The sequence below is a fragment of the Lutjanus erythropterus genome, chromosome 9 (genome assembly GCF_056507025.1).
Source record: "Lutjanus erythropterus isolate fLutEry1 chromosome 9, fLutEry1.hap2, whole genome shotgun sequence".
In the NCBI taxonomy this organism is placed as follows: domain Eukaryota; kingdom Metazoa; phylum Chordata; class Actinopteri; order Lutjaniformes; family Lutjanidae; genus Lutjanus; species Lutjanus erythropterus.
Genome location: NC_139325.1, coordinates 14,913,339 through 14,938,897, shown reverse-complemented (window position 1 = coordinate 14,938,897; position 25,559 = coordinate 14,913,339). Strand labels below are relative to the sequence as shown.

General features: G+C 38.3%; 1 protein-coding gene and 1 long non-coding RNA gene across 3 annotated transcripts; one reads left to right on the top strand and one right to left on the bottom strand.

Annotated features, from left to right (window-relative positions):
* Nucleotides 1-4,354: 4,354 nt before the first annotated feature.
* LOC146321199 (uncharacterized) lies at nt 4,355-9,022 on the bottom strand. Its single transcript, XR_014771385.1, has 4 exons — nt 8,924-9,022; nt 7,356-7,471; nt 6,619-6,713; nt 4,355-4,621 (listed from the first exon to the last, which is right to left on the bottom strand). It is a non-coding gene; the product is annotated as an uncharacterized LOC146321199 (long non-coding RNA).
* Nucleotides 9,023-9,058: 36 nt separating this feature from the next.
* azi2 (5-azacytidine induced 2) lies at nt 9,059-25,222 on the top strand. Of its 2 annotated transcripts, none has more exons than XM_084726253.1 (8): nt 9,059-9,213; nt 12,161-12,411; nt 13,161-13,277; nt 13,584-13,683; nt 14,489-14,622; nt 15,057-15,121; nt 17,962-18,086; nt 22,878-25,222. In XM_084726253.1, the coding sequence occupies exons 2-8, from the start codon at nt 12,196-12,198 to the stop codon at nt 23,315-23,317; spliced, it is 1,197 nt and encodes a 398-aa protein (XP_084582379.1). In that variant the 5' UTR covers nt 9,059-9,213; nt 12,161-12,195; the 3' UTR covers nt 23,318-25,222. The 2 variants fall into 2 exon arrangements, with proteins under 2 accessions (XP_084582379.1, XP_084582378.1); XM_084726252.1 differs by having other exon boundaries at nt 13,584-13,689.
* The last annotated feature ends 337 nt before the right edge of the window (nt 25,223-25,559 follow it).

Genomic DNA, 25,559 nt, shown 5'->3' with positions numbered 1-25,559 from the left:
TTAGAAAAAAAACAGGTGTGGACCACTCGCAAATTGTGTTTCAAAATATGAGAAAATTGGCAAATGTAAGAAGTTTTGCTAAATCACTCACATAAACCACTTAAAAGGACAGTCCACCCCAAAATCATTTGAAAAACTCAACAGCAATGTCTCCTTGTAGAAATCATGACCCTGTTACTCGAGATAACCTCCAGACCTTGTTGTGCAGTTTCATGTAGGAAATACTTTCTTTCTGCAGTAGAATCTATTGGAACTATTTTCTTTCTACTAGAAAAAAAAGAAGTTCCTACATGAAACTGCTCACAACAACGTTTGTGGATTATCTTGAGTAAACACAAGCTGAGTGCCATCTAGTCCCATTATACTGGAGACAAGGCAGACATCTCTATTGCCGATAACTCCAAAACTCTGCACTCAATCTAGGTGGATAAATAACACTACAGGCAAGAAGGAAAATGTGTATTTTTGATTTTGGGGTGAACTGTCCATTTAAGAACGATCTGTTTGTGCAAATGGTTTTTGTATGAGGCCCAGTGTTTGATTTAACCATTTTCTCATTAAGTGCACTTGTCAAACTCCAGGCTAAAAAAAAAACACCCTACTTCTATCTCCAACAAAACTTTATGATGCCATTCCTCCCTGTGCAGCATGACACGCAATTGATGGGCGATAAGTCTTCACCACATCACGGCAATTCAGGGCTGTCATACCTCCCCAGTGTTTTGAAACAGAAAGAGAGGGAGAGAAATACTGGGGTTGTGTCTGCCGTAGGTGTAATTTGTGTTGGTGCAGTTTAGTTCAGCAGTGTGAAACAACTCTGAGACAGCAGTATGATATACAACCGTACTGCTGGCATCACTGATCTTAACTTTAACTGCAGTAGTGCAGTTGTAGTTGATGGGGTGTTATATTGCAGAGAAAGGGATCATAGAGGGTATACTGTGACCCCACCATCCATGCATGTCTCACTGGTGATTAATAATAGGTGAAAACTTTGCCAGGAGACAAAGGTGAGTATATTCTGCATGTCTGTACTCTCTGCTAATTTCATAATGTTCTAACTCAAGGTTTTATAAGGTAGTAAAATGCAGCTCTGTAAGGGTATGGCCATCAGCCTCTCCACTTCTCTAGAATGAGTTTCATATGCCTTTGAATGTCTCATTGTCATCCCTTAAAATCACTGAAGTGTCTAATGCACGGGTGCAAGGGCTGAGTAAAATGACAAAGAAACAGCACCCTCTTCTGGTAGAAAACAATCATAACATGCATCTACCATTCCTTTAAGTATCTCAGTTCTATCGATGCAGATTTATGGGCAGCAGATGTTTATATCAAACACAGACACGACATGATCACAAACCACAATGGTAATCATAAACCAAAAGATGTCATCCAATGCAGCAGTGTCAATCTGTTATAAGCCCTTGTGAAGAGGTGGGCGCAGTAGCCGCCTCAGTTTTGAAGAGGTTCAAAGTCCTAAAATTGTCAAAAATGATTAAGGACCAAGCAACTGATTAATCATTTCCAAAGAACAGCAAGAGGTCGACTTTTCGTGGTCCAGTCCTTTCCCATCAACATCTAATTACACGGGCTGCGACATAAATAATTCATGCAGCACTTTAGGACAAAAACATGACAATCAAAACAGCCAATCTGCAACTTCTGTCATTACTAATTCAGCATCTGCTGAATGCTTTTCTACCACTTTTTCTACCACTTGGCCTGATTACAGGATACGTGTGTTTGTGTGCAGAGTGTGAGTGTGCATCTGCATATTATATGTCCAAACAATTTATTATTAAACCCTTTCCCCTATTCCTAACAATACAGGGGCATTTCTCACTATAGCTTTGAAAGGGTTACTAAAATTGATTAAGCTGTCTTTGCGTTCTAATGACTAGTATAGCTTACAGCCAAATGTAAAACGAATTAGATTTTTCAAGTGACCATTAATATGTTGTCATAGAGCTCATGCTTGCAAACACATCCCCAGTGCTCCAAACAAGCACTTAATTTGGGCACTGAACTAGCACATGCATAATAATGACCTTATTTGCATATATTATGTCAGTCTGTTTAGCATGTTAATGCTTGGTAAACTTCGGGGTTTAATCGTTCAGCAGACATTCTAATGGGAAGTTTGTTAATTGGTTACATTGATGCTCTGACACTTGTTAATCTACTTGCAGATCTCATTTGTATTTCAGAACCAAACAGCCTCCTTTCCCACTGTACACAAGGAGCTACATGGCAAGGAAAGACTGATTAATTTTTATGTCTTGGTTTCACCATCTAAGGGATTTATTTGACAATTTGTTCACAAAACAGTAGATTTTCACATTTAATTCTATATCAACAAAACAAAACACTTTGTTTTGAGGTTGGTGAATGCAGTTGAACTACACAAGGGATTCAAAATTTTGACGATATTTTTCTCAACTCATTTTAGCTGATGCCAATACCAACGTATCCACTTTTTTCTTTGTGTTGCAGAGAATATCAAGTCTCTCTTACAGTGGAATTAATGTAATATGTGTGCTGTTACCCACAGTGATGGCCCACTGGCAGATGCAAATGTAAATTACAGTGCTCCTCAAGATGGACACATTCACTGGGCAAAATAAGTAAAAACAACTGCTTTCAGTTTTTTTTTAGCGAGTTCCTTTTTCTCTGTGTTATTCACAAATTCATTATAAAAATGTGCAATTAAATTTGTAGTGTTGAAGAAATGTGATTTGGCTCCACCTTGAATGACCAATGCTGAGCAATCACTGCAAATATCAATGCTGTTGTCAGTTTAGGACACGTAAAAAAAACCTCCACACCACAGACATACACACGACACGAAAGTATGATTAGTGTCATCTTATTGCCTTGTCATATAAATTAAAGGGCAAATGAAAAGTTCATTTTGGACCAATGCAATATTAATTTTTTTAAGCCTTTATTGGCTGATACGAATGACATGCAGATATTATCATGGATCCCTTGGCTATACTGTAAAAGAGGCTACAGCAGCACAGAATTATCCCTTAACATCATACAGTAGATGCATTTACATGGTATTAAAGGACTGATTAGTATATTGTTCTCACTGATAGTGCATCTGGCTTCCCTTTACATGATCAGTTCAACGTTTTAAAGATGACCACTTACTATAATTAAATTTCTGCTGCAATAGAGTGCTTTAGAATTTAAATTTGATTTAGATAAAATTACAGTTAGATGCATAGAAAGTTGCTGTCAGAAATCAATTACAAATGTGACCAGTTTTCTTTTATTCCCCTGTAGAGCTGATACAACAGTTTCACAACATTTAGAATATAAGTCATCATCACATACTGTAAATCAATGCTATCATGTAATGCAAGTGGTATCACATGTTTATAAATTAATTTATAAAATTCCATATAAATATCAAATTTATGTGCATGTAATTTTTAAATACCAGTTTTACCACCAAAATCAGGGAGGGCACAGTAAATAATTTATCTGACCTACCAGAGGAAATCCTACATACAGGAGTGAACTGTGGAAGAGCAACATATTTAAGACTCAGACACTCTACTGTCATAATCTTCCTCCAATGCACTGACATGTATTTATGCACTTTAAAAGTCTTGACTTCAGGTTATTCAATTATAAGATTATAACATTTCTTACAGACCTTCAGATAGGTTCAGTATAGCACTGTCATGTCCATTTATTATACTATTTTTCATCAGAGCGGCTGCACTAAAAAGTACGGTGGGCTGTGAAACTTTACTATAATCAGCGCGGTAGAGGTGCTTTTAGGGACTAAGTTGATCTACAACAGGGAACAAACAGAAAGGACGCTGAATATCCCAACAGCTTTGTGTAATCAAAGAGAAAGCCATGTCCCCATCTAACCTACACAGTGTGCTGTTGTATACAGAAGAACATTGAGCGTGTGTGCAATCCCCACTATTTTTAAAGGCAACAACTCTAAATGAAATGAAACAGACGTAAATGAATGGAAAGTCAGAGAGCTACTGTCCCATTTAGATCATATTACTGAAACTGCAAAATGCACTATGCTGACGAACAGAAGTGAAATAAATAATTCAAAGATATCACCATTAGCCTTAACAAAAGTATTCTAGCTTTAACTTATAATACCTCCTGAAATATATTACAGCACTATCATAAATACAACAACTCTATGGCCATATTCTGAAAGGTTGTGCCAAATATGGTAAATCATGTGTGTCAAACTATGTACTTGATGAAATACCTTAAAACAAGCAGCAATTAACAAACAACTTATGTTCAACAGAAACAACAAGAAACAATTGGATCGTGTATAAAAATGGTCTACATCCTTTCTCCTTTAACTTTTCTCCTATCATTTTGAATCATGTCATTTGCTGGCTCTCTTGTCGGCCATTTTTACCTCCGCCGGTCGTTTGAGCTTGTTGACCTTGTGTGATAGAAATCACTAAGGTAGCCATCAGTCATGCGTCATCCTGCGTCCTCCAACAGGGGCCTGTGAACACAGCCTCCTCAGGTCCTCCTTGCTGGTCGCACTCAAAAACCTGAAGCCCTCTATTGACAAGGTCTCTCCATCCTCTTCTATGTTTGCCTGAAAGTGCCGCTGAACCTGTCACAACAACAACATGCACACACATACACTATGCCACAGCACATAGAATAATAACAAAGTCATCCATGCTTGTTAAAAATAAAACCTCCCCGTACAGTAAGTGCAATAGAGATGCCAATAGGTTTATATGTCTACAAGTGTTTGTTCATATGCTCGGAAGTTTCCTGTTAGAGAATTTATTTCACTACCATGTTTTGCTACCCTGATTCCAGGCCTCTGAACAGGCACCTACAAATTTTGTTTAAACTACAATTACCACCACGATTGGATGTCTCTGCCAAACAGTCAAATTGCAGTGTACATCCATGTCAGTCTAGACTCATACAATATATGTATCGAGACTTTGAAGGAATTTAATAAGAGATATTAAGTGATTTTTTTTTTTTTTTGGCAAAATTGAAGACATCACTATATTGACAAGACGATTCCACTGAATAATTTTCAGTGAGAAACATGCTGTCTTCACTGAGATACTATATTTACAAAGGAGTACAGAGGGACTGATAGAGAGCCGAACATTATGATGTCACAGTGAAGTTGACCTTTGACCTTTTGGAAATGAAATGTCATCACTTCATGATTTATCCTTCTAGATAGTGTGTGAAGTTATGTCATAATTAACGTATGAATTAAAATGAAAGTTATGGCAGTACTAGTGTTGGTCAGGACACTATTCTTGCAGTTTACACACAATGATGCTCTGATAGTTGTTGATCCACCATCCGTCCTTTTTCTTCCCTTTATCGGTGGTTGGGTTGCAGTGACAGTATGCCACACATGACATCCCTCTCCTCTGCAGTGCTTTCCTTCTTATGCACCTCAGCTGGCTCCTTTCGACACTAAGGACCAGTGGTTCTACTCCAAGCTCAACAAGCCTCCCTCTGGCAGTTGGTGTCCGACTTAAAAAAAACTGCCACGCCAGTGAGCTGAAATGTTATTTTTTACAGTCAATTTGGCCCTGTGTCTCACATGTCACTAATGCTGTTTGTTGTCTCAGTTGTAACTCCATGCTGTTTCTCACATGTTGACAGGGCATGATTGGCTGTTCACAGGTCACTGCAGCACCTAATGATATGATAGGCTGTTCATAAGCCAGGGTTATCAAGGACTATGACAGGCTGTCTATGAGCAGGGGTACAGTCATTTTTTGTACTTTCATGGTAGTTTACAATTAAGGCATTTAAATGAAACTATCAAACATTTTATCTTTCCTATTGCTATCAATGACGTGTCTATCGTCGATAGCTATGTCTATCGTTTAATCGCACAGGCATGAGACATTGGATTCACAAGAATGGAACAGATGGAAGGACAATCTGAAAACATCATGCCTCCAGCTACAGCTCAACACTAACATTCAAGGGCCTTTAGTAAATGGCTGTCTTTCCAGTTGAAGAAACCACTGAACCAATCACTGCCTTTCTAAGAGGAACTGAGGCTGGGAGCGTCATCTGACTGAGCCACAGCCAGAATCCAAAGAAATATGGCAACAAGTATGGAAGAAATCAACGCAGCTATCGAGACTTTAAATCAACTGACTGAAAACAGCTCCTAAATCAGAACACCATGCACTGGAGGCACTTCTTTAAAGCAAAGAAATATTTCTCCTACTTTTTGGAAAAAGTTTTATTTATTTGTTGGCCTCACTGGTGCTTCACAAAATAGGTCAGGAGGATTTAATGCTTAAAGTTGTCACTTGATCACTTTGATGAAAGACCATGCAAAAAAAAAAAAAGCTGAGAGGATTGGCTTAAATGGTAAAATAAAACTGTTTCTACACCAGTTGACTACTACACTGAAACCAATTCTGGGAACTCTTGTGTTTACTCAAGAGAAGTCAAACCTCATGAAACCTAACTAGACCAACTGCGCACCTTAAAGTCATTATTGTTAAGTTTAGGGTCATAAAACTACATGGTTGAGGTTAGGGGAATATTGAAGTCATGGTCATAGGAAGGTCTGAGGATCGGCACCCCTGTTGGCTCTAAACGTACCGTTCTGCACCGACTCTGGTTGCAGGGGTCTGTTGATGTACACCAGTCCAGCAGCTCCTCTATGTCTCTCATTTGCAGCTGAGCCTTTGACAACACTGCAATGACAATGGCACATAAAACCCAGTCGATGTCCCTGCCTCTACCATCCAGGATACATTTGGTATTTTTCAAACAATTCCTCATCTGAATTATTGCAGCACTGTTGCAGGATGGCAATTTCTCAGTTTCACAGCACTTTTTTTTAACTACTGCAAAAATAAACACAAAAATAGAAAAATAAACCCGTTCAAGATGTCATGACATGCCACTGGGACTGAAGGGTATCTCTTAGGGCAAGAAAAACAATTTTACAAGATGGGATCAGCATAGAGGACTTGCAAACTACTGGTTTGAATTTTATGTATACATATAATTACAACCTTAAGGCACCACTATGTAACTGTAACTGTATTCAAGAAAATACATTGTGATATTCAAATGATGGTGAAAAGAGTTTGTCTCATCTGTGTTAACTTTAAATCAAGACTGGTGTTAGGAGCATACAAAAATATATGACAAATAATTACATTTGGAAATGAAGAAAAGCTTTACACTGTAATTGAAAATATTTTCCCTCACTGAAGGACTGAAAACAAAACTTACTAACTAACTTAGTCCATGCCACAATCACAGGGAAGTGAGTAAAAACACATTATCAATTTTGTGCTAATATACGCAAGTGTTAGTGTTAAACTCACTAGTCTTGGAGATGGAGATCTCTGGTTCCTGCTCACATGTCATGTCACTCATCTTCCCAGGTTCTTCCACAGCCAAACCACAGGGTTTGTATTTCACTCTTTTGACACCTATGGCCCTGAATGTAATTAAAACAGCACATTTAGATATATAACAAGATATAGATATAACAAAACATACATTTTAACATGGTGAATATGACAGTACACAACAAGTACACTAAATTATTATCTGTTTTTACTTTCTCTTAAACTTGGAGAGTTGCTTGCATGATACACTTCAAACCCTTATATTAATTAGACATGTTGGCTAAAAGAGATTTTTGCACACACACATGAACACACACTTTAATGTTATGAGCCGCGTTTCCCAGTTTTGATGTACCTTAGCATTCCATGAAAGTTTCTAAGGTATATCCTAACAAAGGAACTTCTTTTCTTAGTGTTTCCCAGACAATCCCTTAGCGGGTGCTCTTAAAGAAGAGCTGCTAAGGTACATCACGTAACCTAAAGCCTACCTATAGCCCAAGTATGAAACAGAGAATGAATTAGGACATATGGCATAGTCTGAGACTTCTTGAAAGGCTCAGATAAATTATAAAGCTAAATGGGTGAATGATTTTGTTCTTATACAAACAAAGGTCTGATACAAACTTGCTGTCATCACACAATAGGCACCTAAATTAAAATACTACAGGTATGTCTTGATTGACTATTATAGGCATTTGGGCTAGGTCACTTGTTATCTAAATAGTATTCTCTTTTAGTAAACAGATTTATAAAATCAACTGCTTTAGACATTATGAGTAAGAGATTTTAATGTTTTGTTTCGAGTCAATGAATGGCCCAACTGGATTTCATATTGTGTCAAATCATTAACCAATTTTACTGAACTTCCTCAAATATGAGAATGAGAGTGCGGAAGTGTGGAAGATGCCCACAGGAACTCACATTGGTGCACTTCCTGTAGGATTTTAGTGACACAGGCGTTTTGATTTTCAATCCATGATTTTAAAAATACATCAAAGGGTTGGGGGTATGTTATTTTCAAACTAATTCATGTGAACTTTTTCACTGTGGGGCTGCACGATATGGTAACACCTGTATTTATCCTACTATTTCTTATCAATATGGTTGCTATTGTCAGCTAGTTTCTCTGTTATTGTACATGTGTATATTATAAATAGTTACTAACTAACAATGTTCAAATGTCACATTTCACTGAGTTCAGAAAATTGCATCACTTTTTTGCAGCAATTAATCTAGCTTTTTTGCTTTGGTTAGATAGCTAAATATCTATATTTCCCAGCTCAATAACTGACAGAAAATCTGACAAATAAGAGAGAAATGAAGAGTTTTATTTTGGCAGCGTCAGTGAAAGATATCTTCACCTGAGTTTAGCAGGTGAGCAAAAACTGGCTAACTATGCTAGCTAGTTGACACTGTCTTGTCTGTGCCACTAGGTTTTTTATGCACACACAAACACAAACACAAACACAAACACACACACACACACACACATACGTATATATCGTAGCGAACTGTTCTTTTTAGTCAGTCAGTTTATTACCTTTTCTCAGTTGTTTTAAATCCGTAAACCTTCCCTCTCTTCGTCATCAGTCCAACTAAATCGTCTGCCTCTTAACACTGTTGTATGTCCATGATGCATTTATTTTGAAAGGACGTAAGCAGTCAAGTGACTCCCGGAAGTTTTTGTTTCCTCACCTGTCAGTACTGACACGGTGCGGGTGTACAGCCTCGTCTCTTTGCTTTTCTTCGGGAAACAGATCTTCTTTCCTCAAGAATAAATGATAATCCTGTTTGGCCAGCGGACACCTAACTGAGGACGGCATCTTACACGGTTAGTGAAAGTCGAGAGTGAAAAATAATCGACTGCTTTTGCTTCACCTAGCCACAAATAGCCAAAAGACGTTAGCTAAGCGTTAGCTAACTGTTATCATCATAACAGATCGATCATTTTAATCACTGTGCCTGTTGTTATTTCGTGCATGTTTATCTATGTCACTGTGCAGTTATTGTGTTATTCATCCAGAGACCGATTTTAGAACAGCCAACAATGTGTTTTGTCGGTTGTCAACACAGATCACGGAAGCTAACACCATAACGTTAGCATCGTGTATAAACGAGATTCATTGATTGTTTACATCCAGATTCTGACTGCTTTCCAATGTCTCTTTGAACGAAATGAAGTATCTTCGTTGCTATTACCACCCTGTTAGCCGTCAGCTCTTATGTTTCATCGGGGTGGTTTTAGGAAATGACGCTGCTCTTCATGTCTTAATTTGTAGTCACGTTGACTTTCGCTTTGAGTTCTTGCTGCTGGGGTCACTTTCGATTTCAGACCATTTTCCGAAGTCGTCCTTCAAAGTCAGCGGTTCTGCGTGTGTGTTTACCTTGGTTTATATCCATTGCATGGGTTCAATCGACTGTCCAGTTATTCTCTTAAACTTATTCTTCTAAAAGCTTCGGCCTTCAGTGTTAGAAACTTGGCTCCTCGGTGTTTGCTGCATCATTGCATGCTGACATCATCAACCAGCGATAGCTGCACCCTCTCTGCTGCCCAGCCAGGGCATCAAGAGTGGTGTGGGGTCGTTAGTTTTAGACTATTTTTATTTAAGGTAGTTTGGCTGCTTTAATTCTTTTTGAGAATCAGCTGGATTGTATTACAGTACTATAACAACCTGTGGTGGAAATAGTACTGTGGTGGAAGTGCTGTTACTTTACTGAAATATTACTCACCTACAAGTAAAACTACTGATGTTAAAAAAACACTAAAGTAAAAGTACAAAGTGTGCTTCTAAAAAAAACACAGGATATTCGTTATTTTCTGATGATATTTAATGCATTATCAATAGCAGGGAATCAAAAGGAGTTTCTGTTAGAGCTGCAACAATTAATGGATTATTAATCAATTAATAAATTATTATTACTACTGTTTTGATAATCAGTTCATTTGGTTTGAGTATGTTAAGTCAAAATGATCTGAATTCAGCTTCTTAAATGTGAATATTTTCTGGTTTCTTTACTCTACTGCTTTATGATGGTAAACTAAGGAGCTTTGGTTTTGTGAACATCTTTGAGCATGAAAAGCTGAAAATAGTTATTTCCACCGCTGATAACAATAGTCAGTGTGAGACTCTTTTCTCCTTTGTACCTGTGCACAATCAAAGTTTACCTTTGTATTTAACACTTGAGAATTTTTTCCCCACAAATAGTGTGCTTTTATACATACAGCATTCCATGTGCATGATTGATCATTGATCATTGATCATAGTGCACACAATTGCCCCAGATATCACGATAACAGTTCTCTTCACAGCTGCTAAATACTGTATATCTCACATAGACTATTATAAGTGGGCCTGGGCAATAAAACTTATCGGCAATAGACAGGACTAAGAAAATTGTTCAATAAAACTGTTTAATAGTTTCACTTTGCATTAGCTGCAAAAGCACATAACCAATATGCCCTTGCCCAGAAACAGTCTATCGTATCCCTTTATAATGGAGCATTATATGAATGACACGTAAACAACCATTCATTTAACAAGTGTTGTGCAGTTGCGCCATCGACATATGACACAAGAACAGAAATGGCATGGAAGGAATAAATAAGTGCAGATGGTCATGAAATTCTTAATTGAAAGGACAGGACAACTCCAGTATGGCAATTTTTTGTGTTGTTTTTTTTAAGACTCTTAAATCCATTCCCTTTGTACCTAGATACAAATACTTCCAAATTGAAAATTAAAAAAAATAAATTCAAACACTTCTATCTGGGGTGATCAAAAACTGTCAATATCAACTGAAATGAAACATTTTATTTGCATTATAAATCTGACATTGTTTATAGTAACCCCGTTGCAAATGCTTTGATTCTTTTTCATTAAAATATTTAGATGTTTGCATACCTTTTATCACATATTTTTTAATTGTTGAACTACTGTTCAAATAAGCCATAGGATTAATGTTTGGTGAAGGTTGAGGCAACTTTTGACCAGCTAATAATACAACATTAGGCTCTTTAATATTAGGGGACAACTTAACAATTTGTGAACCCCATCAAATTTAAGATGAAACTCTGCCACTTAGTCTCAGTTTCCTTTCAAATGCAGACTAAATGATCTTAATGGAGTGCTGCTGTTTAGGTTTTAAGCGTCGTGGTTGTATTTACGTAGCGCAAATGGGTTTGGTTTTCAGCATTCTGCTACAGAAAATCAGTTTCCCCTGAGACATGATGTTGAGTCTGATCTGATTTGGGCTAAATCCTCCTCATGATTTATTTTGCATTTGTTGTTCCAAACACTTCACCTCTGACAGCTCTTTCCTTGTGAAAATGTCGCTTGCTCACAGTTAGTGATATATTGTAATTTGCCGCAGCAGTGGTTTGTATGGAAGAAATAAACGACATTCTCTTTATAGGCATGTACTGAGAGGAGAGTGCCGCCTATAGAAATTCAAAGTGTCATCAACCAAACAACATTAGAGCGAGGGGACACTGTTTGATTGCAGAATGATCTGTTGGATATGTAGTACAAAACATATCAATGACCAAGTATCCCCTCACATGTTACACTAATGTGCAGAACATAGTTATAAACCTACTTAACTAGCCACTGTATTGTAAATTCAAGGCCATACAAATCCTTCATGATAGTAGATGCAAACTTAAGTTGTTAAACAAAATGTTACTTCCTTTAATTCAGTCATTTTGTTGTCTTGGCTTTTACAAAAAAACAAAAAGAGATTTATCACTTTGAAAATGAAACTCTTCCTGTAATCCCCAGGTCTTCTATCAGTCACAGAGTAGGCCTGTGCAGGCATGGAGCCCTTGGCAGTGGATGATGACATTTGCATCCTTAAACATGAGACCTACACTGCCGCTGGCGAGAGTCCTGTATCAGTATGTGCCGGCGATGAATCTGTTGCTTCCCACTTCGCCCTGGTCACGGCCTACGAGGATATCAAGAAGAGGCTGAGAGACACCGAGCGGGAGAACACCTTGCTGAGGAAGAGGGTTAAACAGCTGGAGGATAAGGTATAGATGTAAACAGAGGGGTGATGGAGGGAGAAGCAAGGAGAAGATAAAAGAAAGAGATGAGAGCATGAGGAGAAGGAAGTAAAAGAAAATACTGCTTATCTAGATGGCTTAACAGCCAGGGAGAGAGGTTTAGAGAGGGTGTGCTCTAGACAGAGATGAATGAAAACAGATATTTTCCATTTTCTAGGACGTCAGAATTATAGACAAACACAAAATGCTCTGAGGAAGTTTGGAAAAAGTCAGCAAATTCAACAGCGCGCTGCAAAATACTTGCCTTTGGGAGAGTCTGCATGCCAGCATCATTAATATTGTTGGCCTATAGTCAAAGCTATAAAACAATAAGAGATAAATCTGCACTGTCTGAAAAACAAAGAGGAGGTCTGGAAAAGTATGGCATTGCCAAACACTGTGTTGGAGCACTCCACTTGGGAGAAGGCTCCTGAAATTGGATTTTAAAAAACAAAGGATTGAGTACAATATAGAGAGAGAGCTATTTAAACAGGAGGGGTCTTAATACAAATGGCAGGCTAAAGTAAAAGTGCTGCACAACATGTGGACAGGGCTGCTTCTCTAGAAGTCTCTCATCTTTTAACAGTCTTGGTTTTATCTGCTGCAGCAATTGGCACATCAAGATAGGATGTGGTGAGAGGAAAGTAACTTCCTGCCACAGACATTTACATGAAATGACATTGATCTGACCTCTCTTCTTTTCTGTTTTCTGTGTATTTCGTGTCTCACCTCTGTAGCTCTTCAGGCCAGAGGCTCCTCCATCAGAGGGTCCCCAGTATGTGAACAAGGCCTTCAGTGCTTACAGAGGTATCTATATAGAGAAGGAGGACCTGCAGATGGAGCTTAACAAACTGGTGCGTCTGCTGATGAATTTGAATCTTCCTCAAATTGACTACACCCTGGCACAGAGATAAAATATGTAGCAAACACTGCCTACTTTAAAGGAGAGTAAATATATTTCTTTTTTTGTAACTAATTATTCTGTAATTTTCAATTGAAAACTTAAGTAGAAACACCATACTCATGATAGCGTTGCACAAATGCACCACAGGTGCACCAATCTTACCTGGTCCAGAGAGTTTGGTGCATTGATGTGAATGCTGACTCTCCCTTGATCTTCCTCCTCCTCTACCTCTTTCTCTCCTCTATTTCTCTGTCAGAAAAAGGAGAAGAATGAGAGTGAGAGGCTGCTGACGGAGCAGCTCCAGGCCAAAGAGTTGGAGCTGCTTCAGCTGAGGACGGAGATGGAGACCAGCCAAGGTACAGGTAGAGCAAACAGGGTTGCTTTCTACTCTCTGTAACAGCTGAACAGTACTTTAAACACTGGATGAACAATGGAAAACATCTGTGCGTGTGGGTTTTGAAATGACTTTTAGATTTGAATGATGCAGAACAAAAGGAAAAGTACTTCTTACCGTAAGATGATATTATAGATTTATGTGGTTAAATATTTTGATGATGAGGCTTGTGAGGCAAAGTCCATACTACACTGTGTAATGACAGTGTTGTGCACACACTTACCTAAAATTTATTCCTGAGTTCATCAATACAGTGTTTCAACTATTTCTACAAAACAGTTCAATACAAAACATAAATAAATCACAGATATATATATAATAAACTAATGAGCGTGCTGTACCAACTTAACTACTTTTAAAATCGTAATTCTTATTAATATCCAAAACTTTCATCTGCATTTTTGTGGTCAGTTGCCAAACTCAAATGGGCCAATGAAAAATATAAAAATATAATACTATATTTTTAGTTTAGTTAAAAATTTTAAAGTTGGACTTTTACTTTTTATGTTGTATTTCTATTTAAATTGTATAAAGGGATCATATATCATCTTTATGTATTAAAATGCATTGTTACTGTGTTGCCTGATCTTACCAAGTAACTGATACATTTAAATTACAATTACTATACAGCAAAAGTCACTGAAGTGATAATCATAATAATGTCTTGTAGACTGAATGGAAAACATCAAGACTTAACAGTTCAGTAGCTCTACAATGTAATGCAATGTAACAGTGTTTGTTTTTAATTTTATTGTGTGTCTGTGCAGTGATGAAGAGCCTGAACAGCCCTCAGGAGTACTGGCAGGTGGACAGGGTCAGCACTGAGCTAAAGATCCACACGCTGCAGGAGGAGCTGGAGAGGGTGACACTGGAAAACAGGAGACTGCTGGAGAGAAGTGGGGTACGTGAAGACAGGGAGAAAGAACCGAAAAGACAGGAGAGGATAATGGGAAAAGGAGGACAGAGAGAAGAAGGGGTAAGATAAGAGGGACTAGAGAGAGGAGCGCCAAAAAACACAGCAGACTCTTGGAAAGATGTGGCATAACTAGAGGACTGGAACACAGCAGAGGAGAGGTGTTAGAGCACAGTGAGACAAGGTGACTCTGGGAAACTGAGTAGAGGAGAGAAGTGGGACTAAGAGGGCAAGGGTGGATATGCTCCAACTTAAACAGAAGAAATAACTTGCTGAAGGACAAACAGGAGAAGAGAAGAGAAGAGAAAATGGAGTTTGGGTCGAAGGGAGGCAGAGGAGATCTGAGCTATGTTGTAATCATGAAAAAAAAACTTCAGACACCACCTCCACTCTCTATTTTGCATAACTGAACTCTGTTTTAGGAGGAACCTCATGGCCTTAATGGACCAGACTTGGACCAGACCTGTGATGCAAAGTATAATGCAAGGTATAGTGTCTTATGAATATCAGACCTAAAAGTCCACTGCTCATTGTTTTTTTTTATACAAGAAATGACAGAACATTATCCCTTTCAAAATGTGCATGATTGATTTTTTTGTTTGTTTGTTTGTTTGTTTTTTTCTGTTAATTTTTCTGAGAAGACAGCTCATGAATGCAGTGATTTTCATGTTCACTTAATGCAGCACATGGAAGACATTTCCAATCTGTTTGCAACTGCAAATGCAACAAATATCTACAGCAAATTTTAAATCAGAATGCATTGATTTGCAAATCGTTTTCCTATTGCCTATATTCAATTGAAAAAAGTCCAAAGACAAGATATTTAGTGATCAAACTGCTAAACTTTATTGTTTTATATAAATATACACTCATTTTGAATTTGATGTCGCAACATGTTCCAAAGAAGTTGGGACATCACCTTTTTCTTTTTCAGTAAGTGTTTGAAATCTGAGGACACAAATTGTTGATGTTTTGAAAGTAAAATTCTTTGTGATTCTGGCTTGATATATGACTTCAGTTGCTCAACAGTGCAGTATCAGTTTCATAATGTGCCACACATGTTTAATGGGAGACGGGTCTGGACTGCAGGCAGGCCAGTCTAGTACCTGAACTCTTTTACAAAGAATCCACTCTGTTGTAACATGTGTAGGGACATCCCTGAAAAAGACGTCATCTGGATGGCAGTTTATGTTGCTCCAGCCGTTTATTTCCCTTTCACAATTCATGTGGCCTTCACAGACACGACAGTTACCCATAATGCCACGGGCACTAACACAACCCCATACCATCACAGATCCTGGCTTTTAAACTTTACATTTGTAACAATCTGGATTGTCCTTTTCCTCTTTAGCCCGGAGGACACAACATCCAGGATTTCTGAAAACAGTCAGAAATGTGGACTCACCCTTTCCCCTTTGCGTCAGTCCATCTCAGATGAGCTCAGGCCCCGGAAAAGTCTGCAGCTTTTCTGAATGTTGCTGATACTGGCTTTCGCTTTGCCTAGTCTTAACTATTATTTGTAGATGGTGAAATCCCTAAATTCCTTACAATTGTGTGTTGAGGAAAGTTGTTCTAACTGTTGGACTATTTCCCCACACAGATTTTTAAGAATGGTGAATGTCACTCTGAGCCTTTTGAGGATGGCTCCTTTAATACGCAGTCATGATCCTGTCACGTTATCAATTAACCAGTATACCTGTGGAATGTTCCAAACAGGTGTGTTTTCTGTGAGCGTTCCACATTCCTCTCCCAGTCTTTTGTTGCCCTGTCCCAACGTTTTTGGAACATGTTGCAAGCATAAAACTCAGAATTAGTACATACATAACTTTTTCTGCCTCTGCCAGGCTTGTTCTGTGCTGTGTGGCTCTCTTTGAATTTCTTGATGATCCTTCTCACTCCAGTTCTTCATATTTGGTAATGCTGTGATAACTTTGTGTATCTTTCGCCTGCTTTGTGAGCATCGGCAATTCTTTTTCTCAAATCTGAACTGATTTCTTTTGTTTTTGGCATGAAGCTTTCTCAAGTGACAGCTCAAACCTTTACTGAAGTTTTTATACTGTGTGTAAATTGGAAGATAACCCTCAGTTTTAACCTGATTTTACAAGCTTTTAGGATTACAAAGTTAAAGCACATCGATGCACAACAGTGGTCTGTGCTATGGCTCAATAAATAGGTCAGTTCTTAAGGGGCCTAATAATATTGACCCTATGCTATGTTGAAAATTTCTTGCTCTGTTAAAAAAAAGCACTTGGGAAAATTATGAATAACAACTTTAAATTTCAGTGGGGGGGCTAATAATTTTGTCTTCAACTGTATGCTTCATGAAGTGCACTGGTGTTGTAATTATCCTATTTGGCCACTAGAGGAGGGTGCAGCTTTAGACATTTTGAATAGTTTAAATTTGCAGTGTTTTAATGTGCACAGGGGTCTACAGCATATGGAATCACCCTCCACCTACTGTTTCAGCAAGGATAATCTCCTGTAAATTAGCATCTCCTCACATTTCATGAAAACAGTTCTATTTGTGGTGCATTCTAATTGTTTCACGTGTCAGCAGTTTTCAGACGGTGTTAGTTTTTAGCTTTAGTTTTTCTCTCAGTTTTTCACCTCATGTTTTTTTTTTTGCTGTTTTAAGCAGGTGTTTGAAGTTAAGGCAAAGTGTTGATAAGATTTAGCATCTTTACATAAGGTGTGGATTGGCCAGTTTGTAGGTGTTGCCTCAAATACCACCACTTTTTTGTTTTTCATTTTTACCTTGTTCATGTACCATGTTGTTGGGTTGTAATGCAGCTGTTGCAGCTGGGCGGTTTAGCATGTAAACCATCAATACAGTTTGTTCTATTTCTGTCAGGAATGGCATTACCATTACCGTTTTTCCCCTGCAAATCTCAGAAATATAGCTTAAATGTATTCAAGTAATGTAAGCTATTGCTGTGAAGTGATTCTGGATAGCACCTGTGGAACTTCTCTGTAGCCTTAAACCTGCACAGCTGGCAAAGAATCAAACCATATTGCAGCATTAGACTTATCACATCGAAGTCGCTCAATTATCAAGCTTCTCCAGGTTAGTTATTAAACAGCTTAGGTTGCTATGATCATATGTTGTACAAATTTTGATCAAATTCATGTCTGTAAAATTCAACAAACAAGTGAAATCAAATATTTCTTGAGTTTAAGAACAAGGATAATTGCACAAAATGTTTCCTTTTTGAGTAAATACAGTAATATCAAGGATATTTGAATGGCATGGTATGACACATCATTTATGATCTTATAGTTGATTGTGTAAGCAGAAATGTTTAAATGAACTGTTGTGTTCTTGTGTAGGCAGAGGAACATGCAGCAGACATACGAGGCTTTGTGCTGCGAGGTCACTCGTCTCCATTCAGAGCTGAAGCACCAAACAGGCCTGATTAGGAAACTCAGGCCACTTGTCAGTGAGACAAGACAAGGTGAGGTACACACACAAACATATGGGCACACTCTGGGTTGTGCCATTGTTGTTGCAAATGATTTCATCTTTAATTTCTGGGTTTGTGTCAGTACATGTGATGATAACCCACCAGCACTGCTCCCCTTCTGCTTTTTCACACGTCCCCAGCAGGAGGAGCATGCCATGTATTCCCTTATAGCAGATTCTCACAGGTTGCTACTGAGATGCAGTGAGTGCAGAAATCTTTATTTCAATTTCCTTATGTCTTCCAGACTAGCATAAAAACAATTGGCAATTTTACTTTTATCTTAAGGGCATAGGTAATTTTTTTTTCTTTTGTTTTAAGCACTCTTCCTTTGAATGTTTGTGAAAAAACACTTTGCACATCGATTTGATGACACAGGGGTGAAGAAGATGGAAAACTGGACCAAAAAGTTGCAAAAAAAACTCCCGCACACTGTGTAACAATATTACGTTTTTTTGCAAAGTTTTCAGTACCAGGTACTAGGCAAACCGTTTGTTTTAGAAAAGAGCTAGAAATGTAATAATAAAGCACTGTGTATAATAGTAATTATATATGTATCCCAAAGTATTCACATTAAATGGGTAAAGCTTAACGCTTAAAGCCCCAAATGGTTGAAACACATTCTCGAAAAAATCTGAATAATACATTCCCATTTTTTGCAGGTTACATTTGAATTTGAATTTAAAAGAACCTTTACAAGGCAAGTGAAAGACAGCATCCATAAATAAATAGAACCCTACATAATAGATACAACAAGGCAAACAATTCATTAACATATTTGTATGTTAAATAACAATAATCAAATTTATCAAGGCAGCATACATTCATTCAAGTAGGTCCCTATAAATAAATCCTACAGGTACCAACAGAACCCTCCAGAATACTAAATAAGTTATACGGCATTAAATTCAATAGATATCAAAGCTTCAAAAAAGTCCATGCAGCACAGATGAATACATACCTTAATGTTTGTCCATTATCTTATATTTCTGTGCTTTTATTTTGTTATTTTTCTGATGAAAATACATTAACATTTATAAACTTTGCTTATACAAGTGTCATATTCATAAATGTAATTGTACCTCTACTTTTGAATGTCTGTGTTTTGTCAGTTGCTGATCTGATTCCAGCCTTATTTCTTTATTCTCAGCACAAATTTTTTCTCATACCATTGAATTATCAAGCAGTGCGTGCTCTCTAGAGGAGCTGTCTGCAGTCGCTTAAAGGAGAAATCTGTCATTTATTTACTGTACTAAATCCTAAAATGACAATGAAATGCTCATTTCTCTGACAACAAAGCTACAGCCCCCCGGTGTCCCCTTTGAAATTTTGGACAGGAAAAACTGCTTTTGTTTATTATTGTAGAACGTTAAAATGAGTAAAAGTATCTGTTTATGAGCTGTAGCAAATCTTCAGTAATCTTTTAGAAGGAGTAGATGTTTAGAACAGTTAAATTGAGTAATATATCAGTGAAGTCTGGCAGGCAATAAGATAGGCAGCCGCTGAACTCCAAATGTGTGTATTTTCAGAGCAGTGGTTCCTTTGTTTTCAGGATAACGGGCTTAGCTTTGCATTGACAGACAGCTGGCAGTTTTAAATTGCTGATCAACTTGCAGTGGAGTACTTGTCATCACTTGTTATTTTCAAATTACAATGTTGCGCATGTCTGGTGCTCCTGTAGTGTTCCTGCAGCCTGTCCAAGCTTCCCCGAGTGCGGGCAGAAGGAGGCAGGAGGAATACTTCAAAATACTACAAAATACTTCAATTTGAAAGACTTTGTTGACAAACAGATTACAGGAGATGATTATAGAGCCTGTATACTTGAAACTGAATGATAAAACAGAGAGGGGAAATGATAAAATAAGATAATACTGCAGTTAGAGACTACTCTGCAACTACAATGAGTGTTTATAACAACCTGAAGGATTGAAATAATACACTGACAAATGTTAGTAGCATATATATATACGCTTATCTCTGAAAATTGAAAATTGAAAACGTGTCTTTAACCTGAATGTTAGGCAGTGTCAGATTTATGGTAGTCTCGTGGCTGAAATTCAGACCTCACCTCTCTGCTCAGGCACTAATGTGGCTGACATCAAACGAAAGAGGAGGACTACTGCTGCCTCTCTTAAGTTAAAGGAAGGCTTTTCTGAAGAAGTACTACTCACTGAGAAGATTTCTCCTGCTGCTCCTTGTTGCAGTTTGTATGAGGGTGTGATAAGACTGTGGATATTATCGAAGTACTCAAACACTTTGATAAAGGACATCATGAAATGCTCTGTCCCTCCTCTCCAATCCCTCTGTGATGATGTATTCTACCCCAGGAGAGATTACCTCTGTTGTCAATTCCCCCGGAGTGTGAGAAGAGCAGGCTGGGAAGTGAAAATTAGAACGAAATATGGCAAGAAAATAAATCTTGGCCTATTTATTCCACTGAATAAGAGGGTAATCCTGTAACTTAGATGAGACTGATGGAGAGAAATAAGGAAAGCAAGAGTGGCGAAGAAAGGGAGAGAGGACGAGGGAGGGGGGATGAGAGTGAGCTATGTATTTATTCAGTCATATTGTGCATCTGTATTCTTCTAATGTTCCTCCTTTGGAATCACTTTTATTCAAATCCTAGACTCAGGAGACCCTCTCATGGAAAAGGAGCAGGGAGGGATGGATGGAGAGATGATGTGTAGATGGAGAGAGCGGGAGGAGATACTCATTTAAACTTTATTATTCGCTCAAGACAATGATTTGATAGCAAAGAAATGGTGTGTGTGTGTGTGTGTGGGTGTGGGTGTGTGTGTGTGTGTGTGGGTGTGGGTGTGTGTGTGTGCAAGAGAGAGAGATTAGGACATCTGATTCTGTTCTGGTGAACAAAACCTAATTATCATTTTGGGTATTTACTGATTCACATGCGGTGATATTTCCATGGTGCAGAGGGTTTTATTGTACAACGTGTAGCTGTCTGCTGCACAGTGTGAGATTTTACCTCACTGCTCTGTTTTTACACTATGAGGCCTATTATCTAGTCAGGGATCAAAAGGCTCTGTTGAACACACCTTGGAATTTTTAAATCTCTTTAGAAACCTAAGTTTAATCCACGTGTAAACATGTACAGAGGTGTGATTGTGCCAAATGTAAAAAGAGATCTCCTCCAGTTATTGGGGGAATAAGAAGATGACTTTATTTAAGCTGTCAACTGGATTTTACAGACAGACATGATGTAGCTATACGCACACACACATACACACACACGCACACACACTCACCAGCTTATACACAGAAAAATTGAATAAAATTAATCTTCAGTCTTACTGAAATCACAAAAGAGATTGCCCTCTTGTGTGTCCTGTCTGTCTAATGGTGATTGATAATAGAAATGAACTAAAATCTAAAAAGTAAATGTTAAATAATATCCATTTTTGACATATAGCTTTTAATATTGCAGATATGTATTCAATAGCTTTAATGTAATTATCCTTCGGTATGTCAGCAAGAATATTTTGTGATCTTTCTTCTCAGCCATACAAGAACTTTGTCTAAATAAAATATAGTACGAAACAAACAAAAGTACATGTGTTAATCTGGAAATGAAAAAGAATGAGTAAAAAAAAAACAAGAATGTGACTGAGCATTCAGCATCACTTTCTTGCAATGCACAGATTTCAATACTGAGGAGCTGCACTATGAAGCAAGTTTGACATAGCAAGGCTTTCTTAGCATGAGCTGGCTCGACAACCTAAAACCCCCATCAGAGATAATGGGTATCATGACTGCAGTTACCAACTTTCTATGTTAACCTAGGCTTTTTTCTTCAGGCTAAAAGGGGGAGTTTGGGGCATCATTTGGCTCTTCTTCTTCACAAAGTGGATTGAGCTATAAAGAATATAAAACACATATTACGTATTTGAGCTGCAGTGTAAAACCGACTCAAACATATTCATTCAAATGGGTCAAAAGTTGCTTCATCATTCTTTTAGTGTATGGATGATATACTGCGTAAAATTTTAAGTGTTCATATGACCTGAAGCAAACAGGAGATAAGATATTTTCTATATCACCAACTGAATGCGAGTAGATTCCCATGGCAACATAGGTATGCACCGATCAGGCATAACATTATGTCCACCCGCCTAATATTGTCTTGATCCCCCCGAACTCGCTCAAATCCTTACGCTTGCCCTTTTTCCTGCTTCTAACACACCAACTTTGAAGACAAAATGTTCACTTGCTGCCTAATATATCAGTCAGTGGTCATAATGTTATGCCTGATTGGTGTATATATATCGTTCATAAAGAACATCCTCAGGAAAAGAATTAGTCCAAGAATGGCACTCTTTACAGGTGATAACCTGCCGCAAGCCAGGTTATGTATTCAGCATGTTACCGTGGCGATACAGCCAGGTTTAAAAGAGAGCTACCTCTGTGACCCTGGATTTAGACGCAATATATCTAATCACTCATTAATCTCTTCCTCATAGTAGAGCTTGCTGGCCCTCTGTCAAAGCTACATCAAGTTGTATCAGCATGTTTCTATGTCATAACATGATGAATGAATATTTAAATTAGTGACTTAAGTCATATCAATACCAATATGAAGGACACCCAGATTATTCAAAAAATATTTAGGAAACAAAATGCATATATTGATACTGATGCTTCAGCTTCCAGTACTGACAATCTGTGCTAATTTTTCAAGAATTTCAGCAACCATACTAACTTTTTTCTTCCCCTTATCCTTCACTTTGTTCCTTCCCATCTATACCCCCACCTCTCCCTTTCTGTCTCTAGGTGCCTCAACAGTTCCAATCCAGTGTCTGGACGATGTGGAAAAGAACAACAACCATACAGTCCCTCGGGCATCGGTGCCTCGCCCCCCTAGTGCCCCCCCACTCCCCTCATGCTCCGGCCGTCCCGGCCCCCCTGCCGGCGGGCCGTCAGGCACCCTGCTCCCGGACAGTCTGAGGGAGGAATGCTGGTACAATGGGCCCTGGCCCTCCCAAAGCTGCTCTGGAGAGGCTCTTGTCGGCAGCGACACCGGCTCCGTCGTCCTGCCCCCGCCTCCCCTGAACCAGGCCTCCCTGGATGACAGCTCGCGCTCCTTCCCCAGCCCCCCCAAACCCAGCGATGCCATGTTCTGGGAGGGACAATCTGCTGCATCCAGCTCATCCTCAATTGGAATCTGCACTCCCAGGAGCCCTCCCAATTCCGGGTGGACCAAGCCCTATTGAGAAGAACTTCAATAAGAGAATAGATTATCAGTGTGTAATTGGATGGAAAATAAACAAATGGATGAATGAATAGACTCTCCGACCCTGCCACATAGCTACCACCTGACCTGCCTTAAGTTGATAAGACCACTCCTCTAGGCTGGACTGGACCTGCTCGTTGTGGGAACTAAGGCCAGAGGAGGCCTTTTTGAGGTACAGACTCTGAAGTTGCCTCTGCACACTGCGTTGGTGAACATATCTGACATTGCAGAGGAAAAGTTGATGAGAGACCCTCAGCAGAACAAATAGTTGTCCGTGTGTGTCCTTGTATGCACATGCATAAATGTGTGCAAGCATGCATACAAGCAGTTTTATTTGTGTGTGTGCGTATATACACACATCAAACAGCGTGTGCCTGTGTCTGCAGATCAGTGTGTGGGCATCTTTCGCCTGCCTGTACCTGCATCTCATCATAATAAACCTAATAGGGCTCAAAGGGCCTCTTTCTCCACTCACTGTGGCCAGAGATCACTGGGGCCACAGCATAATACTCAAATTTGTAAAACTGTACTCCTTCCAATGCAAGTCTTTTTACATTTGATCGCTGTAAAGTATACAAGGTATGTAGTCCCATGTATGTCTCATGATCGTGTGAAGGAGATGTCAAGGAATGAGGACTTGATGTGATTGTTTTTGTACTGTGATGGAGACAGATATACAGTAACTGTAGGATAATAACTGATTTTGTTCCAAATTTGAACAGCTACCAAATGAAATCTTTGACATATGTTTCTTCTGTGACAAGTTTTGATTTTCATCTAAGTCCTAATGGATTAATATTGAAGCAGGCTGTCAATCTACCAGTGCTTTACGGAATCATCTTTCAGAATGAAGATACACAGTATTTAGATTTTAGAGGAAATTATTATTTTAATCTAAAAATGTCTTGCTTCTGAAATACACTCCACCCTCACTGGCACCACAAAAGGTGCAGCTATTAATGATTTCACTGAAATTCCACGACTTAAGCAAGCCTCCTTAAATCTGCCTGTTATCACATTTAATTCTCTCAGAACTGCTGTCAGACAATGTCTGTTGTGTTGTTTTCTTTTCTGAGCTGCAAAGGGATCATGTAGATGTAAGGCTGTGCATTGTTGAAGCTTTTTCTGTAGGACTGAATCTGACAGACTCATTGAATAGGCTTCATACACTTCCCTGTATTTGAAACCCTGATTAAGTTGGAAACCTGTTGAGGTTTGTGGAGACTTTGAATTACAGAAAATGTATCTAAACTCTGTACTGTGCTGGTGTTAATCTTTGATACATTTGTTTTGCAGTATGATGTAAGTAAGTTGTGTGAAAAGGGAACATTCTCAGTGATTTCTCTTTTTAAGACTCAGATGAGTATTAAAAAAACTGAAAGATGTACAAAGCAAAACACATTATGAGTAGAACACAAGATTTACAGAGTGAGGAATGTGCATATCTGTATAAATGTATATGGTGGGCTTCAGTACTCTGCCAAACGCAGTTTTGCACTCCAAACCATAGTTTTTTTTTTTCTCCCCCACCCCAAAGACTTCTGATGTGTATAAGAGCTGTCTGCAATGGTGGTGACAATAAGTCTATTAACCTGAAGAAATGTGAGCTGTGACTTGAAAAATAGGTGCACAAAGCACAAAGGCCCATGGTTGTTGAAAAGACTTTGTTTTCCCATTTTTCTTCAGTCTGTTTCATGATAACTGTGGTCTTTTTGTTTGTTTGTTTTTTTTTTTTTTAAAGAAAAGTTATTTTACAGCAGTAGTTTCATACTTCTGTAAACGATTTGCAAACCAAAATGCAATGTACAGTAGATATGGATTATATTTTAGATTTACTGCACTTCAGACTGTTTGTAAATACGATCAATTAAATGAAGGAAAGGAAGTGACTGTGTGAGGTTGCTGTGTCTCTATTCATATTTTTAGAAGTAAGCTTTGGCATATCAAGTTACACTGCAGTTGAAACCAGTGATAACTTTTTTTTCTTTTTGGCTTCCTGTCCTCACACATTTCTAAGACATTTATTTATCTCTGCAAGGAATCATCAATTTCTACTGGCCATCATAAGGCCTTCTTACTACTGCTGAAATTAGCAATTTACTTCAATTTATTTATTTTATCAGATTTTAAAAACATTTTAACAATCACCTAATGATTTGAGTGACATATCCAGTACAATTGCCAAACTTTTGCAGGTTATGGCTTCTCAGTGTGAGGATTTG